Source organism: Meira miltonrushii (assembly GCF_003144205.1).
Source record: "Meira miltonrushii strain MCA 3882 unplaced genomic scaffold FA14scaffold_1, whole genome shotgun sequence".
Taxonomy (NCBI): Eukaryota; Fungi; Basidiomycota; class Exobasidiomycetes; order Exobasidiales; family Brachybasidiaceae; genus Meira; species Meira miltonrushii.
Window position 1 is genome coordinate 3,210,558 of NW_020289943.1, and position 18,111 is coordinate 3,228,668.

The following is an 18,111-nucleotide window of genomic DNA, read 5'->3' on the forward strand; positions in this document are numbered from 1 at the left end:
ACACACACACACACACAACAAGCATTTCAAGTGTTGTTCTCATGCATAAAAAAAAAAGAGGCGTCAAACTCCCGTTCACTCCCCTTTTGTTCTAATCCAAAAAAGGAGATTTGAAGATCGTTCTAATTTGATTCAATTGACAGCACGATCGAGAGACACAATTGCCCAATAAAGAGAAAAGATAGGAGTAGCAAGCAGCAGCAGCGTCATGATCACTTATATAAAAGTTGCTTAAAGTCAGCTGCTTATGAAAGCATAATTTATACATACTCGGAATTGTTTCTTTCGCATTGGTTGCATATACTATGCATATACTTTCACGCCACAATCTCGTCCGAACGTCACATCGGGATAATCGTTGAAGATCTTTTCTGTTCGGCTTTTGTGATTAAGAAGAATCAGACCAAAGATCTTCCTGCTCTGGAAATGATCTACATAATATTCCCATGCAAATATATGCTTCTACATAAGGTCTATGCTATGCGTCTTGTCTCCTTGCTGTTTATGCACATGTACTCAGATAAGATCACCATGCATGCGAAAAAAGTCTATATCCGGCTCAGATGATAAGATCTTCTTTTCATTCTCTTCGGCTTGTAGAAGCAAGCCATTTCTCCACTATGTAAACCCTGCATCGCTGACTTTCATCTTGTACATATTCATATGGGAAAAAAAAGACTGTCCTATTATTCGAAATCAGAGTGTGTATGCAGATGAATAAATGTATGAAAATAAAAGGTTTAACCCGAAAGAAGTATATACAAAACACTTTTAAAGAAAGAATGAATATGAATAGATGTGATACAGAGAAAGAAAGCGGAGATAATACCATTTATTCTTGTCCAAATCCGACAGTTTCTTCAACAGCCCAAACCAACTTTTCTTCCAGAATCTCTTTTGATGAATAAGGTGGCAAATCGATACGGTTAAAGCACGTGTGACTCTTTGGCAATTGCGTAACTTCTCCAGACTTTTCAATCGTGAATCTACGTGGTCCATCACTTCCTTGTAAATCTTTGAATCCATTGACAGGAATACGTGAAGTACCCGTTGCAAATTGTAACAAACGTGATTTACGCTCTGGTGGCCATGAACGAACGCATTGCCAGAACCATTGAACGACATCATCTTGTTCTGTAAATCCACGGTAATCTGTGAATCGTTTCCAGTCATCGACATCAATTTCTGACATACCACCAATCAATAGTTCTAATTCACGTTCATCAAACACATTGATCAAATCTTGTGGAATCAATTCTGTGAAACCGCTAATGAAAGCTTTGAATTGCTCTTCAACACGACGAACGATACGCCATTCAGTCATCAATTCGATGTACTCTTTCTTGTTTTCATCCGTCACCTCAATGTCTTCACCTCCTGCTTTCAAAGGAACAGTGACGATTTCACCAAACTTGTCTTCGACTGCAGTGAATGTCTCATCAACAACATCCACGATTGAATTGTCGAGCATCCATTGTAAGGAACGGTAATAGTCTGCGTCCACTCCTTCCAAATCGGCAAGTTGAATCTTCTTTTTGAGAATCATCTTGTAGAACGAAACGATAAAGTATGCATCCAAGAATCTACGATGGAAGATTGCCAAACCAAGAACGCGACCGATAAACTTGAAGTAGTTCAAATGTTCAGGATTGACACCACTGTGAGGGTTGATTTGTAGAGTGTAATTGTCGTGGGCAGAATATTCGAATAGACAGTAGAAAGGATTGAACATTTCGTGACTCAACAAGAAGAAGAATTCACGAGAAAGACCACCATAATCCAATCCATCTTCACCGTCGAATTTGATCATCAAACGCTTCTTAAGATCATTAGGTTGTTGACGCATAATCTCTGCGTATGAATCCTCGAAAATATGCGTACGACGGACTTTGATGTGACATTGTCCTGGAATAGGACGTAAAGCAGGTTGAGAACGGAAGTAGATCAACTTGCGACGGAAGTCACGCTTGTATTGCGGTACATTTTGATCCAAGCTAGATGGCAAGCGAGGATCGTCCCAAGTTGTAGTTTTGGTGTTGTGATCCACGAAGTAGACCCGGGCAGTTGACGTCAAACGCATCTCCCATCCACTTGGCAAAGGGCCCAATTGTGAAACACTTTGTGGCTGAACAGTGAGATTGTTTCCGTTGGGACCCATCACACGCAAGATTTGTTGACGACGAGGATCGACCCAAGTCGTAGTACGGGTATTGTGATCGACAAAGTATGGACGATTTTCGGGAGTGTTTCTTTGTTCCCATCCTGGAGGAAGTGGTCCTGAACCGGCCAATGTCGCGGAACCAGTTGCCAGAGCAGAGTTGCTACCAGCAGCAGGAGCGATTGAAGAGCCTGCTCTGCTGCTTGTATCGCCATCATTACCTACTCCCAGCATTTCATCAGCCAAAGCTCGGTTGCTGTGACGTTGACGATCAGCAGCAGTTGCTTGAGCAGCTTGTTGACTACCATTGCTCGACATTGTTGGCCGTGTCCAAGTTGTGCTGCGGGTGTTGTGGTCAACATAGTAGGTACGACCTAAATGATCCGTTCTACGTTCCCATCCTGGTGGAAGGCCGGCATCATCGCGCCCTGCGTCTTGACGAGCTCCGGATGCTGTCGTTGCGTTTGCACCGCTTGATCCAGGAGCAGGGCTAGAAGTTGGCACAGCCGAAGAAGAGGCACCGCTTGGATTTGCAGCAATGGAGCTTGATGATGGCCTTGCTGATGAGATTGTGCCGGTCGTATGAGCTGTGGCATTTCCATTTGTGCTTTGTTCTGCTCTTGCGCTTGATGAGTCGCCGTTTGAGCCTGCCGCTTGGTGACCATCGGGTCTGGCACTGGATGCCAAAGATGTGGAAGATGCATTGGTGGACGCATTTGGAACGGATAATGCGCTTGTTGGTCCTGCACCGCTGTGATTGTTGATCGGCTTTGTGATGTCTGTATTTAATTCGATGATGATCTTTCCATGTACGACGAGGTTGTCATTGGAGCGTTTGAGGTCACGGGTCAAGAGAACTTTCCCGCCTAATTCCAGATCGATCACCTCGGCGACTGAAACATTAATTACACCCAAGAAGCCTTGATCGCGCTTCTTGAACTTCTTTTGATCAAAGATTTGAACTGCTAAAACGGATGAATCTTTGACTGAGACATCGAAACTATCGCTCCAATAAGGGTTTAACGTCTTTTTGATGACAGAAGTCGTATGAGTTTGTTCGCCGTCAACTGTGACGATGGCAAATGGATCTGGAAGACGAAAGACATCACGTTTGGACAATCCATCAGCGGCGACGACGGTGATTCGAATCTTACGGCTCAGTTGGCCGGGTGCAACAGTGTTGACCATATCGAGAGAGTAAGAGTAGGTGAAGCTGCTCTATAGGTGAGAAAGTAGAGATGGCAAATCAGAGGGAATGCTGTAAGAGATCTGGGATCGTTTTCCACCGGTTGAAGTCGAAGTTTGAGATGTTCTAATCGCAACCCAAAGATGTTCCTTCACAGATGTCCTTATTGGTGGGTGTCAATCCTTCTCAAGATCGTTCCTGGTGAGTTCAGGATAAGAATGATGGAGGATGATTCTATAGTTTGAAGATGATGCATATCGAACGATCAATTCAATCACGGCTTTAACAATCCGCACACATACACACACACCCTGCTGTCTTGCTGCTGTGGCTCAAAAAAGGGCAAAAACGCCTTACTTTACAATTTGTGCCTGCAGAAGCAGCAGCAGCAGCAGCTCACCCCTCATCGATTTGGATGAACACATGACATAACCCTGCCCATTTTATCAGTCTATTCGTTCGCGTGTATGTATTTTAAATGCTCAGCGCACAGCATCCTTTTCTTTTTTTTTTCTTTTTTTGTGTGCAAATTGATTCGATCGGCTGCTTGAGCCGTCAATTGATGCGCAGGCGCAGGATTGTGTGTGACTGGTGTGATTTATTATTGATAAAGGCCCGTTCGGATCTGCCAAATGAGTTGCCGCCGCTTTAAGAGGGAAGAGTAAGGCATGACTCTATGGGCGTATGGAATATTAATACGTCTTTCTATATCAGGAAGCACACTTTTGTTGCAATCGTATTCAGCCACTGATGAGAATTGAAACTCAGTTGAACTCGCGCTAGAGAGAAGATCTTTTGCTTTCCTAAAAATGCACAAGCCAGTTAATACCCCGCTCATTGACATGCTTCCTTCATCATTAGAATGTCAAAATGTTAACATGTATAAATGCAAGTAGAACAACCATTAGACGGTCTGCAATTAGTCAATTACAGAGATGGTCCACTGTCCAACTATGTCGACAACAAAGAACATTTCACAATACCGCCATCAATGGTGAACGTATCCAAGGTTTGATCTATAAAGAAAATGGAGATCCAAGAGGAAAGTTAGAAGGTCACGTATGGGATATAGACACAAAAAATCTCAAAGAAGGTGAAATATTTGTCAAAATTGGTCATGCATCAGTAAATCCGGCAGATTTCAATGTGATCCAAGGCGTTTATCCTGCTAAACCGGAAAAACAAAAACTTCCCGGAATAGAAGAAGAAGTTTGGATAGGAGGAAATGAAGGTTTTGGTGTTGTTGAAAAATTATCAGAAAATGGCGATTTGAACGGATTAAAAAGAGGTGATTGGGTAATCTTTTCAAAACCACAAATTGGAACTTGGAGAAGTGGTTTAATTTGCAATGCAAATGATGTAATCAAAATTCCAAATAGAAAAGAAAGTCAAATTACACCTTATATGGCTTCTACCTTACAAGTTAATCCTGCAACGGCATACAGAATGTTACATGATTTTCATCAATTGGATCCGAAAAAAGATGTAATCGTTCAAAACGCTGCCAATTCAGCCGTTGGACAAGCAGTTGCTCAGATTGCGTCTCGCAAACTAAAAGTGGCTTCCATTAACTTCATAAGAAGTAACGCCTATTCCGAAGAACTACAAAAAGCCTTTGATTCTTACAGCAAAGGGGATGAAAGTTGCAAAGCTTATTTGTTCTCTTATGAGCACTTGGCGGATCGCAATAGCGGGTTGAAAGAAAGGATAAAGACAATCTTGGGTGATAGACAGATCAAATTGGGTTTAAACGCAGTATGTGGCCAAGCAAATGCAGATATGGCCAAGCTTATGAGCACAAATTCAACTTTGATCACCTACGGAGCAATGTCTAGACAACCACTTACTGTTCCAGCAGGTTTGATAATCTTTCAAAATATGGCAATTCGTGGATTTATGATGAATAAGTGGTATGCACAAAACGGATTAAAGGAACGTGAAGAATTACTGAAAACGTTGGTGGAGATGTACAAAAACAAAGTGATTCTGGAACCGTATTCTCCTAAATCGTTCAAAGTGACACCCGATCATGATGCAAAACAAATGAGGAATATTGCTAAGACTTTAATCGAGAATATGATGGGACAGAACACCCTAAAACGTCGAAAAATCTTTATCCGATTCAACGACTTCTCATCCGATTCAACAACTGGCAAGTGAATTTTCGGTAAGATCGACGATGATTTGGTTGAAGAAATGTAGACATACTATTATTTCGCAATTCAATCTCATTTCATTCTTTTAACCCTACATGTGTTCAAATTTTAGCTTTCTGATTCTCAACGAGTCAAAGTTGAGCTTTCTTTTGAGCTTCTTGGAAACGTTTTTCGGCTTCTTGGAAGTTGACAACGGACCAGATAGCCTCAAGGTATTTAGGGCGCAAGTTTTGGTATTGCAAGTAGTATGCATGTTCCCAAACATCTACACCAATGATTGGGTAATGGGATGTGAGTGGGTCTTGATCCTTTGCGGTGACGACTTCCAAACGTTGGTTGAAAGAGTTATAACCGACCCAGCCCCAACCGGATCCTTGGATGGCAGCTGTAGTTTTGTTAAAGTGTTCTTTGAGTTTGTCCAATCCGCCAAAATCTTTATCGATTGCTTGTTTCAAAGGTCCGTCTTTCAATTGACCTCCACCTTCTTTTTGAGGTGCCAAATTTTTCCAGAACAAGGAGTGGTTCAAATGACCACCACCGTTGAATTTGATGGCTGATTGCAATTCGATTTGTTTACGAACGTCAGCTGATTGAGCTGCTTGAGCGTATGCCTTTTCGGCGGCATTTAAACCGTTGACGTAAGCTTGATGATGCTTTGAATGATGGATTTCCATAATTTGAGCACTGATGGCAGGCTCCAATGCATTGTATGCATATGGCAATTGAGGAAGAGTGTGTTCGTTTGCGGCGGCCATTATGATTGATTATTATCTAGCAGTAAGATGATAGTTAGGAAGCAAGAATGATGTGGCGTGTAATTCAGTCTTGAAGTCTTTTAATATCCAAACAATGAAGTGGTGCATCTACTTATGAATTGCGTGCGTGTGTGTGGTGCTTTGCTTGTGCTTGTGCTTACTTGTCGCAACCGTGCGCCGCTAGAAGTTTCACGCTTTAAACTCAATTCCCGATGGCTGCTAAGGCACTTTAACAGTATCATTCAATCTCCACTTTTCTCGATCACACTCTTCGGAATTAAGACGAACCAAGAACAGGCACGGGCCCACACAGACACATGCCGCCCTTAAGCTCCACACAATTGAAGTCACATGCTGATTTTGATCATCAAGAACTTCCAACACGAGCAACATATGCTTCGATCACTTATTCACACTTCTAGATCAGCAATAAAGACATCAAACAAAACATTCATTCCCGCTTTACAATTCAGATCACATACAACCGCAATGGCTGCTGCACCACTACAATTGAACGCTTTACAAGGTGTTGAAGCTGCAAAAAGAGCGGCTGCTTATGCTGCAGTGGATAATCATGTTAAACCTGAACATCAAATCATCGGAATCGGATCGGGATCTACTGTTCCTTATGTAGTAGAAAGGATTGTACAGCAAGGTCCAAAAGTTAACACAAATCGATGGTTCGTTCCAACTGGCTTTCAATCAAAAGAACTTATTGTTAAAAATGGTTTAAAATTGGGTGATGTGGATTCATTTCCTGAAATTGATGTAACAATTGACGGAGCCGATGATGTGGATTCCAACTTGAACGCAATCAAAGGAGGCGGTGCATGTCAATTACGTGAAAAAGTATTAGCAGAAGCAGCAAAGACTTTCATCATCGTAGCAGATTTCCGTAAAAATGGTGAAATCCTCGGTCAAGGATGGAAACAAGGTGTTCCAATCGAAGTAGCAGAATTTGCATGGAGTAAAGTACAAAGACAATTGGTTAAATTGGGAAGCACAAATGCCGCTCTTCGAATGGGAAAAGCCAAAGCTGGACCAGTGGTAACGGATAACGGTAACTTTGTGATCGATGCACAATTTGATGAAAAGTTTATGAAGCAACCTGATGAATTACTCAAGACGATCAAACTTTTGACAGGTGTGATCGAAGTTGGATTATTTACGAACATGTGTCAAGCAGCTTATTTTGGAAATGAAGATGGAACAATCACAGCTAAAGAAATTGGAGGAAAGGTGCAAAAAGGAATCACTTTCGATGTTTCTAGGAATCCCATCGTTTCATGAATGATAAATGTAATTAAATCGGAATATAATCATCATCATTAAAGAATATTGACAATTTGTGTGTTTGAACCCCTTCTTGGCAATGGACTTTTGCTTACGTGAGCGGCTGCAATCTCTTATCTTTGAATCGTAGTGGGGCGTAATTTCAGTGTAAATTCTTTAACAATTAGCGGCAATTAAAGCTTTCCCTGCATTTTACACATGATTCCTTCTCACTTGACTTTTGTCTTTTTCCAATTGATAACGGCATTTGCCCTATTCCCGACTCAAAAAGGTGAGTATTTTAATGCTGTTGCAAATGGACAATAATCCGTTTCATCCGTATTACCATGGAGATGTTACTGCTTTCACACAACAACCAAACAAAATGGTCATTGTATGCTAATGCAACTCATTCCTCCAATTCTTTCACTATCCGCCGCCCTTGCGTACTATGAATTCTCGACCATCTTCATCTGATGATCGTAATGATGACCATAGGGAAAGAGGAGAAGGTGCGGGGAGGAATCAATCAGAAGAAGCAAGAACGAGGGAAGCAAGACCGATTAGACCATTAGGAACATCAAGACGTCCGGCACGATCGAAAACTCCAACGCCAAACGATCCTAATCCGACAAGCAGCTGGAGAGCGGTATCCCAGACAACTGCTGTGCCAACAGGTGTGCCTTCATCATCTGTATACGAGAAAAGGCCTTGGTTTCCATATCCGAGAAACGCAAAAGAAGATTCTGCTGCTGCAACGACAAGTGCTACTGCATATCGATCAACTTCTCGTTCTGATAGGAGGACCTCAAACTCCTCGACTGCTTCTACATCTTCTGCATCTTCGTATGATTCGGGTGATTTGAATTCGCATCGATATAGACGTGCATTGAGTGCTGAACCGGAAGAGTGGAGTAAAGCAATCTCTCGAGGAAGACCGGTACGTGGAAGGATAAATGATGCAAAGATGACAGACGAACAGCAAAAGTTACCGGCTCAATCTGAGAAGCGGGAGGAGGAAGAAACGCATACAAACTCAAATACTTCAAGCTCAGAAGAAGATCAGGATAAAGAACGTGCACATTTTGAAGGTGTGTTAAGAGCGTTTGATACTTATCTCGTTTATTCCTTAGCAGCAAACAGTGCGAGAAGGAAATCACTCTATGCTCTACCTCGATCACATCGATTATTGTTCTCGTCTTTGGGACCAACACTTCCGGGGCCGCTACTGGAAAGCGAAGGATCTGCAAATGAAGAACATTCTATCATCGCAGGTGGCAGAGGATTCAAAGCCAGATTGGACGAAATCGATGATCGGATACGTAGAAATGCAGACTTTTTATCGCAAATCGTTTCCGATTCAAAAGGATTCTTGGGCGAAGCAGAAGAGTTGAGCAAGGGCGAGGCCAGAACAGACAGCACAGCAGGAGCAACAACTCAAAAGACAACAGTAGAAGCAGATCAAAACGAGTCGAGCGGCAGTGGAAGTAGTGGTAAAGATCGCCGTGGAACGTCTGGATCGAAAAGTACAACATCATCCTCCAAAGAAGCAGGGAAGGAGAAGCCGGTGTCGAGTCATGACGTTGACAAAGTTCGAAGCACGTTAAAACAATTCGTTCGTGATTGGAGTGAAGAAGGTGCTTCAGAACGTGAAGCGGCCTATGATCCCATTTTGGAAGCATTGGAAAAGCGATTTGCACACATTCCGTCTGCCCAACGTGCACAGATACGGGTCTTGGTTCCTGGTGCAGGTTTGGGTAGACTTGCTTTTGAGATTGCATGGCAAGGTTTTAGCTGTCAAGGGAACGAATTTAGCTTTTTCATGTTATTGGCATCACACTTTATTCTCAATAAGACTATTTCGACAAATCAACACGTTCTTTATCCGTTCATTCATTCTTCTTCCAATTGGAGAACGGCAACGGATATGTTACGTGCGATCAAGATTCCCGATATCAACCCGACTGATTTGCCCTCCCATATTGACTTTTCAATGGTTGCAGGAGAGTTTGTTGAAGTGTATTCAAAAGAACAAGAACGTGGTGCATGGCATTCGATTGCAACATGTTTCTTCATCGATACTGCACGTAATTTTGCACGTTATTTGGAAGTGATCAATCATGTTTTACCAATTGATGGCGTTTGGGTTAATATCGGACCGCTATTGTGGCATTTCGAAGGTGCAACAAATGGAGAAATTAGTATCGAATTAACCTTGGAGGAAGCGATTGGATTGATCGAATTGATGGGATTCGTGATTGAGGAACAACGTACGATGAAACCTCAACCGTATACGGGTAATCCATATTCGATGTTGACATATGATTATGCACCTGAATTTTGGATAGCAAGAAAGGTACGTCATGTTACACCGGCAGGTGCTGTTTGAATAATGCGAGGTTTCAAGGGTTGTACACCATACTGTATGATAAATTCAAGATCTAATATAAATACATCACTCTGGACTTATGAGATCCAGAACTATTTTTCGTTTGAGCTTTGATTGGTAGCTTGCTTTATTTGATCTAAAACACTTTCCTTATTAAGTCTATGTCGTGCAATCTCTGTGATATGGTGTGAAGATGTTAGAACAAGCATACTTCTTAATAGTCTAGTCATCCTCACCTTTGCCATTCAAGTGTAGGACCGGTATATCTAAGGATGCAGCAAAAGCCTAAGCAGTCGAATATTATCAGAAGTTAAGCTTAGTCTCACTTACCGTATTGATATGCCCTTCTCCACTTTTGGATGTCAGGCAAAGAATTATCACGAATATTATAGAGATGCAGATCAAATGGTGTCTGACAGCGACAATTGGAGCAATGTTAGATTTCTTTTAGCATGCAATCTCTAGGTAAAGCGCTTACCTCTTTTGCAATCTTGTCTAAGACTTCCTTGGCTACATCGCATAATTGACAATCTGTACCGGTATACAAGGTCAATTGAGGAATTGAATTGGCTGACTTTGTTATTCTACCGGTGGAGAATGAATTTCTTGGCTGGAGCGTCAATGTAGAGCAGCCGTACGGTTGAAGTAAGCCCCATCTATGCCGACTCAACAGTCCCACACCATTTCGTATTCTTGACATCTTCGTTGTTCGGATCAAGATCTTTTTCCATTCTTTACACGCTAGCTAAGCCTTGTATGTACACCGGTCCGACACTTCTTATCTGCCGCGCTCAAGCTTGGAATCAATCTTCAATTTATCTCATCATGATACGAATACAAGATACAAACAATATATATGAGCATGTCACACAGCAATTACGTCAATGATTGCCAATTAGGCAAAGCAGGTGGCCATCCAGGTTGAACAGCACCGCCTAAATACTCCTTTTCCCATATCGGTCTATAGATCCAAATTTCGCCTTCTGTAAAACTGTCGGCTGCTAAATTGTACGTTCGCCTTGTTGGATTTTTACCTGCACTTTGTTCGATGGTCGTAATCGTTCCTAGCTCCCAGGGCGCCAACTCCGGTTGATCTTCATCCTCTTCCGCGTCCTCTTCTGTTTCTTGTGTCACTGATGAAGGATCAGCAACAATCTTGATTTGTTCACTACAACCTGAACATCCAATAATAGGAGCAGAAGATTGTTGAAGTTGATTTTCATCTACATAAAATCCATTACCACATCTACAAGGATGAAAGAATGTCAAGATTTCACTCTCTTCAACCGTTTCCATCGAATCTAAATCAACAGTTGCAGATATTCTACTTTGATTCGATCGAGTGGCTTTGTTTGCCCTTCCATTTTGTAGATCTCTATCGTATGCTTCCCGTAAGCGGGCATCAGTCAAGGTCGCATGGGCTTCATTCAGTCTTTGAATATGTTCGTCATCTTGACTTCCTGCTCCGGCGTGTCGATCAGGATGATGTTTGCGTGCACCAGCTAGATAAGCGGAACGAATTTCAGCTTGTGTCGCTGTCGGCTTTACACCTAGGATGCTGTAATGGGTATCTTCTTTGTTTGCGCTACTTCCTCCTTGCTTTTGACTTAAACGATCCGGAACAGGTGAGTTGGAGATGATGACAGCAGTATGTTCTGGTGCACCCAAGGTCATATAACTTCCTTTTGGTGCACCTGCTTCGCTGCATCGAGCCGTCTTCCATTCAATGATATCTCCACGTCGAATACCGCCCCAATTGTTCCTTATCCGATCACCTCCTCTCCACCTTCCACATTGACCTTTGCCCTTTTCCGCTTTTGCCGCATAGATCAAATGACCATGTGTACGTCCAATTGAGGTCACCAAACGATTATCAGGTGTCAATTGGGCTGTATTGTTGGTATACTTGATCGCTTCTGCAGCCAACGTCCAGCATTCTCCATCTCCGACAGGCTGTCTATTGGCTTCACTCTGTTCTGCGAATCCTGCGATCCAATCTCCAAATCCACGACTTGCCTCAACCAATCTGCCTTCATCATCAAAGGCTTTTGGTGGTTCACGATATGCACAATCTACTTGAGCAGTAGCAGCAGGTGCATTGCCTTTCCATTGTATCCTCCACCAAAGGCAGCTCAGATCTTCAAACAAAGAAGCACCCATCAATGTATGATCTTGTCCTCTGTACATACTTGAAGAAGACCATGCGATATCTCGTCTTCCTTTCAAGGATGTTGGCATAGGATTAGGTTGTGCGAACCAAGGCTTACTTCCTGACCATTCCGGATAAGAATCTCTATAAACCATAAATGAAGCACAGCTAAGTGCTTTGCACGTTTCAGAATAAGGATGGTTGGACGCAGTCAATTTGGGGTATGACCAGGTATTGGTTGCATTTTTTGGTATCGCAGGTGGAGTTGCTGTTGTTTTTCCCAAAGTAGACTTCGCTCCAGATCCGGAAGGTTTTGGTGGATCTCGTCTAATAGCCTTTTGTGTGGCAGCAGCAGAAGGAGAGGTAGTGACGACGTCAGCCGAAGCAATTGATTTGACACGAGCAGCAGATGATGATAATTTACCGGAAGAAACATTCAATCGTTGGGCAAAGTACTCATCTAGCAAATCAAAGAATGCCTCTTTGTCTTCCGGTCCGAATTTAGAGAATTCAATATGATCTGATCCCGTTACCATGTTACTTTGATTCAAACCTCTTGAAGGCGCAGCAGGTGGAGCAGCAGGATAGGGAGGTGGAGGATTACTCGTTCCAGCTTCGTTGTCCATCCGTCTTGGTAGCGTTGGTGGTGGTGCGGCGCTTGTGCTGTTAGCCGTACGACTAGGCGGAGCAGGAGGTGCACCACTGCCACTTCTTTGAGGAGGCGGAGGTGGAACGGCTGAAGAACGAGCTGCAGCAAAAGTGTTTGTTGGAGCTGGTGGTAGCCGAGCAGCTCTCTCTGGAACAATTCTTTCTCCATCTGCTGTTTCGGTTGGCTTTCTAGTACGTTCCCACCTATCATCTTTTCCCCTAGCAATCTTTAATTTATCCGAAAAAGAAGCGCCACTTCCAGCATCACGTTGAGTATTAAACTTTTTCATATGATCCGAACCCCATTCATCCAATTTGTCCATGTGCTTCTTCATAGGATTGTATGGAGCCATCTTGAGAATATACCTTGATGCAATGCGGTGATGGCTGTGAAGATGAATGAAAGTGTCGTATGCTGTAAGTGTGGAGCATATATTGATAAATGCACAGCCCAAGAGAAATGCCAAGGACGGGTAGTGAGAAAGGTCACCCACTCATTCCACGTGCGGGTGAGCTTAGTCTGTCACTTTTAAGCTTTTTGTTGCTCTTTTGCCTGCGTGTACTCCACACTTACTTTAAATATTCATAAATTATCATTGCCGCCCTGGAATGATGATCCGAGCAAGGGTTTTATTGTTTTGAACAACTCTTACACACACACACACTTTTGCTTCTCTTCCATCAACTAAACCTTTCATTACATACACGCATTCATACTTTCACACATATGTATATTCAAAATGAACACAGGACAACATTCATACGAAAGGCCAAAAGCCAATGGCACAATAACAACAATGACATCAAGAGGTAGAATGCCACAAGCACACGCAAATTTATTGGTTCAATTACCTCCCGATGAACTTAAACAAATGGCAGCAAATCCAAGAGCTGCAATTCATGCTTCAAATCAAGCAGGTCCATCAAAATGGGCAATGAATGAACAAGATCGAAATCAATATTTACCATCTTCTTCCGTTCAAATGTCCGATGTAAAATTACTAGCGGAAAGCTTTCAAGAAAGAAGACAAAAAGAAGCAAAAGTGTTCATGTGGCAACACATGTTAATAGCTTCCGGATCGCAATTGGAAAGAAATATGCTGAAAAGAGCACTCACTCAAGTCTCTTTACCGGATTGGTTACAAATCTTACAAGAACGTCATCTGGCACACAAATGTGCTTATCCGACCTGTGATAAAAAGCCAAAAAAGCCGCATCTCTCACAACGCAATTCAGCTTTACCGCTCGATGCACCACGTTATCGAATCTCATTAAGCAGACGAACGATGGAACGTGATGAAAGGGACGACGCAGGCGGTCAAAATTCATTTTGCAGTAATGCATGTTGGCGAAGAGGAGAATGGGTTTCACGTTGGGTATTGAACAATGGAGAATCAACTCGGAAAATACAAAAAGAAATCAGTGATGAAATGTTTGGAAGTGGATTAAAAGATCATCATGGATTGGGAAATGAAGTAGAAGAAGGAGGAAAATGGGAACGTGTGATGGACGAAGAACATTGGACGGAAATTGAATTGTTGGAAGATTTAGAGGACAAAGGAGAAGTGGATCGATTGTCGGACGATGAAGACGCCGCAAAGCAGACCAATTCTCCCAAACCCGATAAGATCATGTCGCCAGTCCTGCCCACACCAACTTCGCCTGCACTCTCTCAATCGGAGAATTGTAATGACGTCTTATCCGGTCAAGCCACAATCGTTGCACGCGATCATGCAAAACGTCGTGCGGATACAAAAGGAACGGCAGAAGGATTCTTGGATTTGATTGATTCTTTACAAATTCGTGAACGTGCAACTGATGCTGATACAACTCCAACAAATTCTATTGCAAATTTACCTCAACGAATTCAGATAGACTTGCCTATCGATCAAGATGATTTGACGGATGAACTTGGAAGTGGAACATCTACCAATCTTGCCGGATTGATCAAATCTGCTTCACGTAAAACACAAAGTCATCTTCAATTTGACAGTGAAGGGGATGTGAGCATGAGTGATGATACGACAAGCGAAGATGATCATGCGGACAATGAGGAGGACGTACTCACAAGAGCACATAAGCGTCAACAAACAGAAGAACGAAAGAAGAAACGTGACGAAGAAGATGATCTGTTCGCACAAGCATGGCAAGCAATGAGCGAAGAGAAAGCCAGAGGGACATGGGAAGAAGAGTAAAGAGCACTTTGCATCAATCTTGTATTATTACGCAAATCACGTCTGTACTCTATTCAATACAATCACAAAGCCTCAATTATTGTTTCATAATATTGCATTTCTTCTGCCGATCGAAGATTAAAAAGGTTTAAAATATCGTAATATATAGATCCAGCAAAATAAGCACGATGGAGAGATTGCAAAGAGGAATACTTTTGTACAGTAGGGCGGAAGGAGAGAATGGAGTAAGTCTATGATTAGGGTATGTATGGAGAAATTGTTTCTGCTGAGAGATTACCAGCCACCGCCTGAACGTTCGGCAGGAACTTTACGACGTTCATCACGACGGGCAGATTGTTCGCGAGCTGCAGGTCCAATAGAATCGCCAAGGATAGTCTTTGAGCCAGTTGCTTCTTCAACTTCACGAACGATATCTGTGAAAGCATTTTCCAATCTGACATCTTTCAATGTTGCACAAACGTCTAGGAAATCTTCGAAATGCAATGCGTTTGATTTATTCACATCCACTTCCGAAATGATTCCGTTAACCGTTCTTTCGTCAACATTGTGATATCCTAATCTTTGCAAGACTTCTTGTAAATCTTTCGTGTCAACTTTTCCGTCTGCGTTTGTGTCCATTTGATCAAATCTCTTACGTAGTTGAATCATCTCATCACTTGTGAATTGAGCTCGTGAGACAATCGTTGCATTGATATCTTGTCCTGAGACGGCTGCTTTGCCCATGTATGGTATTCCAGCAGTCACTGTTCCTTTCTCTTTAAGTGTTTCAATGGTTTCATCAAGTGTTGTTTGACTTAATTGTTGTAATCTTGCAGGTTGCAAACCCATACTTCCTAAGAAGTCAATTGCATTCGTGAATTCTGAATCTCTGCGTGCCTTATCCCAACCCAACTCTTCTGACATGAGTTCAATCACTCTTGGTAATGCTTCAACCGTTGCTTCCACGTTCAAGAAACTCAAACGAGTACGGCGAGCGATGAAGTCTGGGACGCTGGCAGCGTATTCGGCACGGCAAGCATAACGGATTTCTGCTTCGATGTATGGATAAAGGGGATCGATACGTTTACCGTGTACTGGCCAACGAGCGCCAGTAGATTCAGCGATCGAACAAACACTCCAAGCACGATCACCATACGTGTGCGAAAGATGCTTAGCCACATCTGTATCCAAACCGAAACGTTGCAAAAGCTTGACGTACATTGTTTTACTCCATCCATGACTTCCCAACAAACGTGTTTGTTTGGTCACACATCCACGCATAGGTTTCAAATCAAATGATTCAATTGCTTTGTCGACCGTTTGTTCTGCCATTTCACGATATGTTGTCCACTTTCCACCTGCGATCGTTAGCAAACCGGATTCGCTCACGTTGATCATATGATTACGGACCAAGCTTTGCGTATCCTTCGCTGCGGGGTCCTTCACCAGAGGACGCAATCCACTCCAAGCACTCAACACATCTCCGCGACGAACCTTGATATCAGGACTCAAATAATTGCGAACTTCATCCAAGATCCATTGAATTTCTTCTTCCTTGGGCTTGGGGTGAGCTTCAACTGGGGCAGCTGTATCGGTTGTACCAGCGATTGTGTTTCCTTGCCAAGGCAAGAAGAAGATCACACGACCATCAGAAGTTTGAGGATCGATTAAGCCCATATCTCTTGGAGAGTAATAGCCGGGTAAAGTGATGTGAACACCAGAGGAAGGAGCAACGATTTCTTGTGCGGTAGGAACGTCCATCTTTCGGATAGCATCGCTGAATGGACCTGTTGCATTGATCACACCCTTGCAACGAACGTCCCATTCTTCTCCTGTAAGTTCATCCTTTAGACGTGCACCACAAATCTGATCAACCTTGCCAGGAACAGCCTTCTTGTGTAGAGAGACGACGGACGTGTGATTCGCAACAACTGCACCATGGTGCACAGCAGTCAAAGCCAAAGCGATGTTCATTCTGGTGTCGTTATGCTGACCATCGTAGTATACCACTGCACCGGTCAAACCACTTGCTTTGAGCATTGGGAAGGCTTCGATTGCTTTACCACGCCCTAAGAAGTAAGAAGATTCCATATTTTCGGATCCTGCCAACATGTCATACATCTTTGTACCGGCAAAGTAGTAAGGAATTTGCCAATAACGGTAGACGGGCAACATGATGGGCAAATGTTCACTTAGGTAAGGTGCGATGTGCAAGAATGTTTTACGTTCATGAAGTGCTTCTCTGACCATTTTGTATTGATCATAATCGAGCTCGAAAACGGCTTTTTGCAAATAACGAACACCACCATGGATCAATTTTGTTGATTTTGAAGAAGTTCCGGCACCAAAGTCATCTCTCTCCACCATTGCAACCGATAATCCACGAGTGGCGGCGTCAACAGCCACACCCGTTCCGGTTGCACCACCACCAACGATCAAGAGATCAAAGCCTTCACCTTCTTCATCCCCATCACGCATTACGATTTCGCCTTCTGCATTTGCTCTTGCAGAAGGAGAAGGTGTACTGGACTTTGCATCAACTTGTAACTTTTCCAAACTTGTGTTGTCTTCATAAATTCTACTGGCTTGAGGACGTAAACTTTTTCCGCTTGATTCTTTAAGAGCTGCAATCATTTGTGCTCGAGTAGGTGGTGACCATAATGGATGTGGACGAACATCACCCAAGACTGTTTCCACATTTTCTGCTTGCAATTGTGATCTTGTCAGTGTATAACCACCTGCTACAAGAACGGCAGCAGCTGTACCAAAGATGAATACATTACGAGAAGTGCCACTTGCTTTAGGAGCAGGACCTGAACTGGCATGACGAACGATGCTCTTGCCATTCACTTGCGATCGCAATGATTTGATCGAAGAAAGATGAAGAGGGCGTTGAACACGCAACATCTTTGTAAGGAAAAGAGGTATAAAGGTGGTGGTGGTGGTTGCGGGTATGAGAGAATCAATTGGAAGAAGTGATTCTTATGGACCCTATTTCTTTACCCGATAACTTTTACAATCACAAAAGCGGTGATCCAAAGGGTGCAAAAAGTTGAAACGGGCGTCTTCGGAAGAATTCAAAGGATGGCCGTAGAGGCGTAATGTACCATTCATGCAAGGCTAGAGATGTACCCGGCACCCAACGAGTCGATTACAGGGTGAATCGAAAGCGCGTGCGCGTAGCGCACAGGCTTTGCCTATTAGGGGGAACCCCTAATAGGCAC

General features: G+C 43.0%; 10 protein-coding genes across 10 annotated transcripts; 4 read left to right on the plus strand and 6 right to left on the minus strand.

Annotated features, from left to right (window-relative positions):
* Window positions 1–540: 540 nt before the first annotated feature.
* On the minus strand, window positions 541–3,638 carry FA14DRAFT_159703 (HECT-domain-containing protein). The gene has a single exon (XM_025498337.1). The coding sequence runs from the start codon at window positions 3,344–3,346 to the stop codon at window positions 833–835; it is 2,514 nt and encodes an 837-aa protein (XP_025358152.1). The 5' UTR covers window positions 3,347–3,638; the 3' UTR covers window positions 541–832.
* Window positions 3,639–4,349: 711 nt separating this feature from the next.
* On the plus strand, window positions 4,350–5,306 carry FA14DRAFT_115902 (GroES-like protein; the record flags this gene model as incomplete). The annotated part of the gene is made up of 1 exon (XM_025496139.1): window positions 4,350–5,306. A coding segment is annotated over one exon (957 nt), but the record flags the coding sequence as incomplete, so codon positions are not given.
* On the minus strand, window positions 5,223–6,289 carry FA14DRAFT_170622 (putative manganese superoxide dismutase precursor). The gene has a single exon (XM_025500284.1). It carries the CDS (start codon window positions 6,253–6,255, stop codon window positions 5,632–5,634), a length of 624 nt encoding a protein of 207 aa, XP_025358154.1. The 5' UTR covers window positions 6,256–6,289; the 3' UTR covers window positions 5,223–5,631.
* A 145-nt stretch (window positions 6,290–6,434) lies between these two features.
* Window positions 6,435–7,592, plus strand: FA14DRAFT_159704 (putative RKI1-D-ribose-5-phosphate ketol-isomerase). Its single transcript, XM_025498338.1, has one exon. The coding sequence runs from the start codon at window positions 6,745–6,747 to the stop codon at window positions 7,543–7,545; it is 801 nt and encodes a 266-aa protein (XP_025358155.1). The 5' UTR covers window positions 6,435–6,744; the 3' UTR covers window positions 7,546–7,592.
* Window positions 7,593–8,572: 980 nt separating this feature from the next.
* On the plus strand, window positions 8,573–9,718 carry FA14DRAFT_112003 (N2227-domain-containing protein; the record flags this gene model as incomplete). Its single annotated transcript, XM_025495967.1, has 1 exon — window positions 8,573–9,718. A coding segment is annotated over one exon (1,146 nt), but the record flags the coding sequence as incomplete, so codon positions are not given.
* Window positions 9,719–10,000: 282 nt separating this feature from the next.
* FA14DRAFT_159705 (DUF836-domain-containing protein) lies at window positions 10,001–10,623 on the minus strand. The gene is made up of 4 exons (XM_025498339.1): window positions 10,395–10,623; window positions 10,247–10,328; window positions 10,153–10,182; window positions 10,001–10,091 (listed from the first exon to the last, which is right to left on the minus strand). The coding sequence occupies exons 1-4, from the start codon at window positions 10,614–10,616 to the stop codon at window positions 10,009–10,011; spliced, it is 417 nt and encodes a 138-aa protein (XP_025358157.1). The 5' UTR covers window positions 10,617–10,623; the 3' UTR covers window positions 10,001–10,008.
* Window positions 10,624–11,050: 427 nt separating this feature from the next.
* On the minus strand, window positions 11,051–11,479 carry FA14DRAFT_110048 (DnaJ-domain-containing protein; the record flags this gene model as incomplete). The annotated part of the gene is made up of 1 exon (XM_025495904.1): window positions 11,051–11,479. A coding segment is annotated over one exon (429 nt), but the record flags the coding sequence as incomplete, so codon positions are not given.
* Window positions 11,480–12,493: 1,014 nt separating this feature from the next.
* On the minus strand, window positions 12,494–13,066 carry FA14DRAFT_118247 (uncharacterized protein; the record flags this gene model as incomplete). The annotated part of the gene is made up of 1 exon (XM_025496278.1): window positions 12,494–13,066. A coding segment is annotated over one exon (573 nt), but the record flags the coding sequence as incomplete, so codon positions are not given.
* Window positions 13,067–13,323: 257 nt separating this feature from the next.
* Window positions 13,324–15,044, plus strand: FA14DRAFT_19940 (uncharacterized protein). The gene has a single exon (XM_025501990.1). It carries the CDS (start codon window positions 13,454–13,456, stop codon window positions 14,906–14,908), a length of 1,455 nt encoding a protein of 484 aa, XP_025358160.1. The 5' UTR covers window positions 13,324–13,453; the 3' UTR covers window positions 14,909–15,044.
* On the minus strand, window positions 15,045–17,891 carry FA14DRAFT_19939 (DAO-domain-containing protein). The gene has a single exon (XM_025501989.1). The coding sequence runs from the start codon at window positions 17,792–17,794 to the stop codon at window positions 15,182–15,184; it is 2,613 nt and encodes an 870-aa protein (XP_025358161.1). The 5' UTR covers window positions 17,795–17,891; the 3' UTR covers window positions 15,045–15,181.
* Between the last annotated feature and the right edge of the window lie 220 nt (window positions 17,892–18,111).

What these genes read in the sequence shown, in the direction of transcription:
- FA14DRAFT_159703 (XM_025498337.1), bottom strand. Translation starts at nt 3,346, where the DNA reads ATGGTCAACACTGTTGCACCCGGCCAACTGAGCCGTAAGATTCGAATC.
- FA14DRAFT_170622 (XM_025500284.1), bottom strand. Translation starts at nt 6,255, where the DNA reads ATGGCCGCCGCAAACGAACACACTCTTCCTCAATTGCCATATGCATAC.
- FA14DRAFT_159704 (XM_025498338.1), top strand. Translation starts at nt 6,745, where the DNA reads ATGGCTGCTGCACCACTACAATTGAACGCTTTACAAGGTGTTGAAGCT.
- FA14DRAFT_159705 (XM_025498339.1), bottom strand. Translation starts at nt 10,616, where the DNA reads ATGTCAAGAATACGAAATGGTGTGGGACTGTTGAGTCGGCATAGATGG. An exon ending in TAGACAAGATTGCAAAAGAG is followed by an intron (nt 10,329 to 10,394) that starts GTAAGCGCTTTA and finishes TGTCGCTGTCAG; the next exon opens with ACACCATTTGATCTGCATCT. An exon ending in CCTACACTTGAATGGCAAAG is followed by an intron (nt 10,092 to 10,152) that starts GTGAGGATGACT and finishes ACCATATCACAG; the next exon opens with AGATTGCACGACATAGACTT.
- FA14DRAFT_19940 (XM_025501990.1), top strand. Translation starts at nt 13,454, where the DNA reads ATGAACACAGGACAACATTCATACGAAAGGCCAAAAGCCAATGGCACA.
- FA14DRAFT_19939 (XM_025501989.1), bottom strand. Translation starts at nt 17,794, where the DNA reads ATGTTGCGTGTTCAACGCCCTCTTCATCTTTCTTCGATCAAATCATTG.